General features: G+C 38.7%; 1 protein-coding gene across 1 annotated transcript in view; it reads right to left on the bottom strand.

Moving 5' to 3' along the window:
- Window positions 1–6185: 6185 nt before the first annotated feature.
- GNAI1 (G protein subunit alpha i1) overlaps window positions 6186–8619 on the bottom strand; it is a 105234-nt gene continuing 102800 nt past the window's right edge. The window contains exon 8 of the mRNA XM_005900849.3: window positions 6186–8300. Within this exon, the coding sequence (XP_005900911.1) occupies window positions 8110–8300 (191 nt within the window). The 3' untranslated portion in view covers window positions 6186–8109. The remainder of the gene's footprint in view (window positions 8301–8619) is intronic.

The raw sequence follows: 8619 nt of genomic DNA, 5'->3' as shown, positions 1-8619 counted from the left end.
ACTTTACTGAATTTGCCTATTAGTTCTAGTAGCCAACAGCTTTTAAAGTATAAAAATACATATAGTCCCATGGGATCACAAGCATAAGTCCTACTGGCCTCGGAGCCAGGTGATCTGGAGGCATCTTCTAGGCAGCGGTTGCGAACATTAGGGCATCAGATGAGCACCCGAGCCCTTTCCCAGGAGGTACTAGCAACCTGGAGCGAGGAGTGGGGAGCGCACAGATGGTGTCCGCCTGGCCACACTCCCCAGAGAACAGCTCAGTTGACCTCTAGACCTGTTTTATGTCAGAAGCCCACCCCTTAGGCTGCAGTTCCAGGACAAGCAAATAGGCCTCTTTTCCCCATACACATCAGGGTGTATGTACTTCAGTCTACCGTCTACACTGTTCCCTATGGGTGGTAACCAGCTCAGAACTGTCTCTCCATTTGCTACAGTCCCATGACACACATCAGTGAAAGCCCCATTGGCCACCAGGGACAGGAGATGAAGGGATGTCCTCTGGTTGACAGAGAAAAAATGAGCCACGAGACACAGGTACAAGGCTCCCCTCTGGCGGGTACTGTCACTCAAGAGCGCAGCAGAGGGAGTGTGGGAAGATAGTGTCAGCCTCTGACGTCCCTGGAGAGGATTGGGGTGGTCCTTCGATGTGTGTTTAATAAGCAGCCTGCCCCTCAGGCTGCAGCTGTGAAGATGAGCTGATGCATGGCTTTCACAGAAAGACTGGGCACCACAGTCTCCTGTCTCTCACTGAGCCCAGGGGCTGGAGTTTGTTAAGAACTCTTTCTGTTGGTGACAGTCCTGGGGGAACTGTTTCAGCCCCACTGGCACCAGAGCCAGGCCTTCTAGAGGTGTCCTTGGGCAGCAGCTGCAAAAGTTGGGGCACCAGATGAAAGTCCTTTCCAGGAGATACATATGACCTGGAGCAAGGCGGAGGGGCCTACTGTCCTCTGTCTCTGGAGAGTGTTCAGTGGGCCCTGGATGTGTTATATGAGATGCCCGCCTCTCGGGCCCGTGCTATGGGATAAACAGGTAAGCCTCTTTCACAGAGTTGGGTGCTTTTCAGTTGGCTGCCTCTTTGCTGGTCCCTGGCATGGCTGGCTTCATTCCTCTGAGAAGTGGTTCTGTTTGCTGTAATCTTGAGAGTCTCCTGGACATGAGCCTGCTAGCTTTCAAAGCCAAATGTTTGGGGTGCTCATCCCTTAGGTGCAGGCCTTAAGAGCTGGGGTGTCCAAGGTGGGGTTCAAACTCTTTCCTCCCCAAGGAGAAGTGGGCGTTTTGAGTTCTCGCGTGATTTTGAGTTGCTGTGCGGGTGGTGGGTTTTATGATGAGATTGTGTTCAGTCTCTTACCTGCTTCGATGTGGCTTTTCTCATTTGCCCAGTGCAGAGGAGTTGCTCAGCTAGTTTTTGGTCTTTCTTCAGAAGCAGTTGTTCCACCTATAGCTGTAAATGCAGTGTGTCTGGGAGGAGGTGAATTTAGGGTCTTTTTCTATATCACCCTTTTGAACCACAACCCACTATGATTTCATTCGATGAAAATGAAAGACAGAATTGTTTAGAAGTAGCTTTGACTTTACTCATTTTTTTTATTTTTAAAAGTAAGGAAAGGATCAAAGCTGAAATTATTTTCAAAGAAAATAATGAAAAGTCAAGAAGACATAACAGAAAATTCCAGGTAATATCCAATCTTCACTTGGCTTATTTGTAAGACCAGCTTTACAAAGAAATTGTACAAATATATCAGTTAAGTTAAAAATGCAAAATTGTACATCTCTCTTGGAAAAGGAATTTGGGTCCTTAGGTTCTCAAGAGTCCCCATGTGTTTTTGGTGAGGCACTGTGCAATTCAGAAGGATACGGTACCTTCTTTTGCTAAAAGTGGCACTACTTTCTAAAGTAGTATTTAGTAATTAAAATCTGCTTTATCGTCTCTGCATGGTTTGCTAATACCAGTGTCTAGTTTTTAATCATTTGCAATGCATTCTTACTTTGAACAACTATCCTTTGGCAATGGCAATGTTTTCATTCAGTATGGAACCCCAGGAAGACGGCCAGTAAATCAAAGTTAGAGAGATTTGAACTTGGATATGGTGCTCGAGAGTTATAATGTGGTAGGAAGGGATAGGATATCCACTCCAGTATTCTTGGGCTTCCCTAGTGACGTAGGTGGTAAAGAATTTGCGTGCAATGTGGGAGACCTGGTTTCGATCCCTGGTTTGGGAAGATTCCCTGGAGGGAGGGCATAGCAACTCACTCCAGTATTCTTGCCTGGAGAATCTCCATGGACAGAAGAGCCAGGCGGGATTCAGTCCGTGGGGTCACAGAGTCAGACACAACTGAACGACTGAGCACACAGAGCAGAGGACTGTCCTAGGTCAGGCCTCCTCAGCCCTGGTCTGCATGATTACAACAGATTCCTGCCTGTGCATATTTGGCTGTTTCTGGACTTGATGAACTGTGTTTCATAACTTTTAAAGTAACTGAAAAATACAAGTAAATAATAGAACACATCACAACAGACACCAAAGCAAAGCAGTTACTGGTTGAGGGAAAAATGCCCAGGAAACAGGCCAATGGAGTGGTAAAATATAAAACTCTTGATACAAAGACATTTTAATGATTAAGATGTAGGTTTCCAGAAGCAATTACAAGAGAAAATTTCCCAAAGTTTAAAATAACATAAATGTCCATATTTTTGGTTACATTAAATAATGTAATAATAAAGAATAAAAATAACAGAAGTGCCCTGAAAATGAGGAAATGCATTTTCTTCTGACATTTCCCAATATCATCATCAATGTGAGACACTCAGAAGTTTCATCTATAAAGATGAACTATGATACTTGTTTTGTATCAACAACTATTATTTAAGCACTGAGTAGGGTTTTAAAGGCACCCGCAAATTAAAGTATTTATAGTCAAGTAGCAGTACAACTTATCAAGTGCTCACCACAGGCCAGACGCACTTCCAAGTGTGTAACATGCATTGTGAATTTAATGGCCTGATTATTTAATCTCTATTTTTTTTCCAGGTAAAAAGGAGACCGAGTAAAATTAAATAACTTGCCCCAGTTTACCCAATTAATAAGGGACAGTCAGGATCTGAACTCAGATAACATCAGTGCCTAGGCCACCCCCACCACTTTCAACTTTTCTCTAAAATCACACACTGAGCAATGACAATGCTAACATCTATAATACAGATTACATTATTAAAGTCCTTTACACAAGGCACCATGGGTGAGTGTGTTAACAATAAATGATGTAAAAATGTCCATAACTGTTTGTGTCCTTAAGAATCTTCACATCTAATGGGTATTATCATAAATAGCTTTGATATATGTATTTTTAAGCTTTTATGCATTTTTGAGATATATTTGACATTTAACATTTTGTGTGTACACTAATGAGTTTATATATATAGTCAAAATAAGTCTAGTTAACATCCATCACCACACAGTTACATTTTTCTTGTAATGAGAACTTTAAAAACTTACGCTTTGTAACTCCCAAATATGCTACACTGTTATTAACTATACTCACCATGGTGTACATTATATCCCCATGACTTATTTCAAGCTGGAATTTTTTATTATTGACTCTCTCCACCCATTGCACCCACACCCACACACCACCTCTGGCAACCACCAATCTGCTCTCTGCATCTATGAGCTGAATTTTCTTGATTGTACATATAGGTGATACCCCATATTTGGCAGTCTCAGACTTACTTCATCTAGCATAAAGTCCTCCTCAGGGTCCATCCATGCTGTTAAAAATGGCAAGATCTTATTTGTTTTATGGCTGATGTTCATGCGTGTGTGTCTGTTGCATTTTATTTATCATCTGTGCATAGACACTTAGGGTGTTTCCCTGTCTTGGCTATTGTAAATAGTGCTGCCATGAAAATGAGGGTGCATGTCTTTTTGAGTCAGTGTTTTCACTCTCTTTTGGATAAATACCCTGCAAGTAGAATTTCTGAATCATATGGTCATTCCACTTTTATGTCTTGGGGAACCTTCATCCTTTTTGCCATAGTGACAGCCCCAGTGTACATCCTGACCAACAGGGCACAAGGGTTCCTGGTTCAGCACATCCTTACAACGTTTGTTACTTCTTGTCTTTTAATAATAGTCATCCTAACAAGTGAAGTGATAGCTCACTGTGATTTTGATTTGTAATTCCCTGATAACTTAATAATGCTGGGCAACTTACTGTGAACCTATTGGCTATCCATGTCTTTTTTTGGAAAAAAAAAAAAGTATATTCTCAGGCCATTTTAAAATCAGTTTTTTTTTGTTTTGTTTTTTTTTGAGTTGTATATTTTGGATTTTAACTATTGGATTATATTTGGATTATAAGATATGATTTGCAGTTTTTTCTCCCATCCCACAGGGTTGCTGTTTCAGTTTGTTGATGGATTCCTTTGCTGTGCAGAAGCAGCTTCTTAGTTTGATATAGTCCCACTTTTTCTGTCAAATCTAAAAGATTATCACCAAGACCAGTGTAGAGGAGCTTATTACTGCCTCTATCTTCTGGGAGTTTCATGGTTCCAGGTCTTAATCCATTCAGGCCCTCAATCCATTTTGGGTTTATTTTTGTGTGTGGTATAAGATAATGATCCAGGTCCATTCTCTTGCATATTGTCCAGTTCTCCCAATATCATTTATTGAAGACACTCTTCTTTCCCTGTTGTATATACTTGGCTCTGTCTCTTAAGTTGACCCTATATGTCTGGGTTTATTTTTAGGCTCTCTATTCTTTTTCTCAGATCTATGTGCACGTTTTTATGCCAAGAGAACACTACTCTACTATAGTTTTCTAGTATAGTTCGTACAAAGCGGGACACATGCTCCATAATTTCTATCTTATGTATTTTTATTCTAAAAATATGATTCTGATAAACTCAGAAGGTGACAATGGGGGTGGTTAAAAGAATACTTAAGACATTTTCTGGAAATAAGGTAGCATTAAACAGATATGAAGTCAGAAGTCACAGGTTTGAAATGTTGATCTTGGTTGTTGATTAACCTGAGACTTTTTTGATCTATCTCACAGTTGCTGCTGGCATTTAGTAAGAACTTGTGCATTTTAGTCAGCATTTTTTTTTTTTTTTTGGTAGAAGTCTGAACCTGAATGAATGACATGAAGTGTTATTTTTTAAAAGGATACTGAAATAAATGACAGGGACTTTAGCAGCCAGAAGAGCTTTAGGAAATTGAGAAATGAGAACTGGCACTATGACTGGCTTAGCTGAGCTGCTTCCCAGTGAGGGGGATGAGGGCTGATCAGACCTGAGCCTCTGGCCAGGGAGGTGAGAACTGTGATTGGCAGCCCTATGAGAACCATGCAGTTTCACGTAGGGCAGATGGAAGACAAGATGCCAGCTGATCTAAAAAAGAGACCACCAAAAAAAGCGCTAATAAATAAAAATAACATTAACAGAGATAAAGGAACACTTCCCTTGTCCCAGAGATTGTTTTAAGCATTTGCAGGTAGTATAGTGCTTGAAGGAAAGCCCGGGCTATGCACAAAGCGCTGTTAGAATGTGTGGAAGGTGGCAGGGGGAGGGGACGTAGTGAAGTGGGCTCATATGATGAAGAGCATGAATGAAAGGCTAAGTAGATTTCATTTTACTGACAAGTCAGAGCTAATGCACAGAAAGTAACACAGGCACAGTTCTAGATTAGGGTAAGTAAGCTGCATGGAAGAAAGGAGAAACTGGAAGTGGGGAATTTAATTACTAATCCATTTTAATTGGAAGTTAAACAAAGACCTGAATTCAGTAGATGGTAGTGGGAATGGGAAAGAGAAATAAAACAAAAACCACATGTAAGGCACTGGGAAGGAGACCTGTGTGCAAACAGTGGCTTATTAGAGATGGAGATGAGGGCTAAGAAGAGTTCCCAATGGCTGACAAATTCCCCACTGAGGGATTACGTGAATGGCAGTTCAGTGGCCAAGACAGGGTGAGAAGTGGTTGACGAGGAAGATGATGATGAATTTGGTTTGGGCGTGCGGAATTGGAGCAGGAAATTCCAAATGTGGCACCACATCTTGTGAGAAAATTTAGGGCAGGGAAAACTCAAGCTTCGGGAATAGATGAAATTGCAAACACAAAAGTAAAGAAGAAATGAACTACAGACTGATAAATGCGAATACAAAAACGTGTATTAGCCAAGAGGTTTGTAAAATTTTAAAAATCCGAATTTATTAGATTTTATTAGTAACACAATTACACAGAGTAAAGTTCAGGAATTCATCAATGGTGGTCACCAATATGTGCTTCTTTGTGGCTTTTTAAGCTGTTATTTCTCATGATTCAAATCGATTCACAGGACAGTTGAATTTCATACATAGCTTCATAAGATGAATACAACAGATCTTCTATCCATAAAATTAATGAAAACATTTCTTTCATGAAAGGCACATAAAGAATCTAAACTAACACATTTATTTAAAGAATTCTGATAACTTTGAACTTCTTTACATTACAAAAAAGAAAAATCCCCCAAATGAAACAGATGTAAATGTAGTTTCTGGTTACATACACACACACACAAACACACACACACTGCAACAAATAGACCTCAACAAAATGATAACACACAACTAAATTTAGAAACTACTTACCCACAAAGTTTATTGAAACACTACATAATGTTTTTAAGATGAGTAAAAAAAGAGAAGTAAGGTATGGAATGCTGTTCACTTTGCTGAAAACAAGGTCATAGAGAGATACTGTGAATAATTAAAACAAAAGTGACTATCAAAATTTTAATATCTAGCAAAAATGTAATACTTACTTGAGAATACATACAATTGCTGACTTAATTAAATACAATTACTCATTTTCCTAAGTGTAATTGCCCATTTCATTCTCAGAGATAATAGCACAGTTTAAAGAAATAATACAAACTCAAGCAAGTGGAGGAAATTTGAATAATCTCAGGGAAAAAAGTAATTTTAATATAGTGTGATAATTAAATTTGAAACTAGTTACTTACATATGTGAGTTTAAAGGCTGCATTTTATCCGTAGCAGAATCTTCGAGGTCTTTCCTGTTACCTTCCGAACAAAGAGCTGTCATGTATGGTACGTACAAGGGATTTCCCAAAGGAAATACACAAATGAATGTCTCAAAATTCATTATGCTAACTTATTTTTTACCCACAAAAATGCTCTTGCACCCACCTAAACTTACTTATAAATAAAAATGTAGTTATTTGAAGTGTATAAAAATTAACTTGGCATCACCTTTAAGGCAATGCATGAATACCATCCAAATATTAAAATTCAAAGTGAAAACAAACCAACTGAATAAAAATTAAGTGTTTATAAGTCTATATGTATATCCTCAGAAACCTGCATTTTACAGTTTTTAAACCAAATCTAATGTAGAATCAGATTAGCATGCACCCTTAAAAGAAAAACTGAAATGCATACAGTGTTTAACTGATCCAAAGGCAGGTATAGTCATCTTCTTCAAGAACATTTCAATAAAACACATAAATTTAAAGAACAAATCATGTTATTAAAATAGTCTGTGCAATGTTTGTACAAATAACATTTATGATTACAAGTATACTACATATAATCAAGACAAGAGCTGCAATGTGTCCTAATATTAATCATTGTACTTAAAAATTTACAGGACAGGAACATAAATAAAGCTGTTTAGAACTGGCAAACATGACAATAGTCTGTCATTCAGTACAAAGTACTTAATATTTCTGTTATTTCCAAAGCCACCACGCTAAAATTATAAGTTGCCGCTTACTGAATGTCTAAAAGTAATGTGGAAAACTAAAGTCATAAATACATGTATACATACATTTGCATATTTACATGTATGTAGAAGTCATCCGTACACTAGAGCCCAGCTTTAACACTGCCCTTAGTTTCACACTGTAGGACCACCTCTCACATTTACGAAAGGTCCTTCCATTACTTTCAGTTAAAAAAAAACAAATAGAACAGCTTTGGTCAGGTCCCAGATGCACTCGCCATATACTACATTCTGTGTTGCTGCAAGACTCTAGTCTAGAGAGATCCACATGTAAGTACTCATTTGGTTTGAAAATGCATTTTACCATTTGCCGCCAACACTCAGAAGAGACCACAGTCTTTTAGGTTATTTTTTATGATGACGTCTGTTACGGCATCAAAGACGAACTGCACGTTCTTGGTGTCCGTGGCGCACGTGAAGTGGGTGTATATTTCCTTTGTGTCCTTTCTCTTATTGAGGTCTTCAAACTGACACTGAATGTACGCAGCTGCCTCTTCATATGTGTTTGAGCCTGAGAAGGGAAATGGAAAGAAATGTAAGGTGAAGTTAAAAGGGGTATACTGCTAAGCAACATGGACCTTAAAATACAGAAATAGGTTTCATATGTATAAAATATGTAGATTCCATCATAATTGTCTTTATGCCATTTGAGAATAAGATAAACTTTAAGTGAAAAATACCCAATGTTAATCACCCTTTAATGACTGTAAGTTACCCTTAAAGAAAAAAAAACATGGTATTCCATGTTCCCCATGATCTTTGTTCCTGCCTCAAACTCCAAGTGTCAGAGCCTCTTTTTGCTTTTACCCCTTACACTCTACATCCTAACA

This window comes from Bos mutus, chromosome 4, assembly GCF_027580195.1.
Source record: "Bos mutus isolate GX-2022 chromosome 4, NWIPB_WYAK_1.1, whole genome shotgun sequence".
NCBI classification, from domain to species: domain Eukaryota; kingdom Metazoa; phylum Chordata; class Mammalia; order Artiodactyla; family Bovidae; genus Bos; species Bos mutus.
Note: the sequence above shows the minus strand (reverse complement) of the source record. Positions and strands in the feature narration are given on the sequence as shown.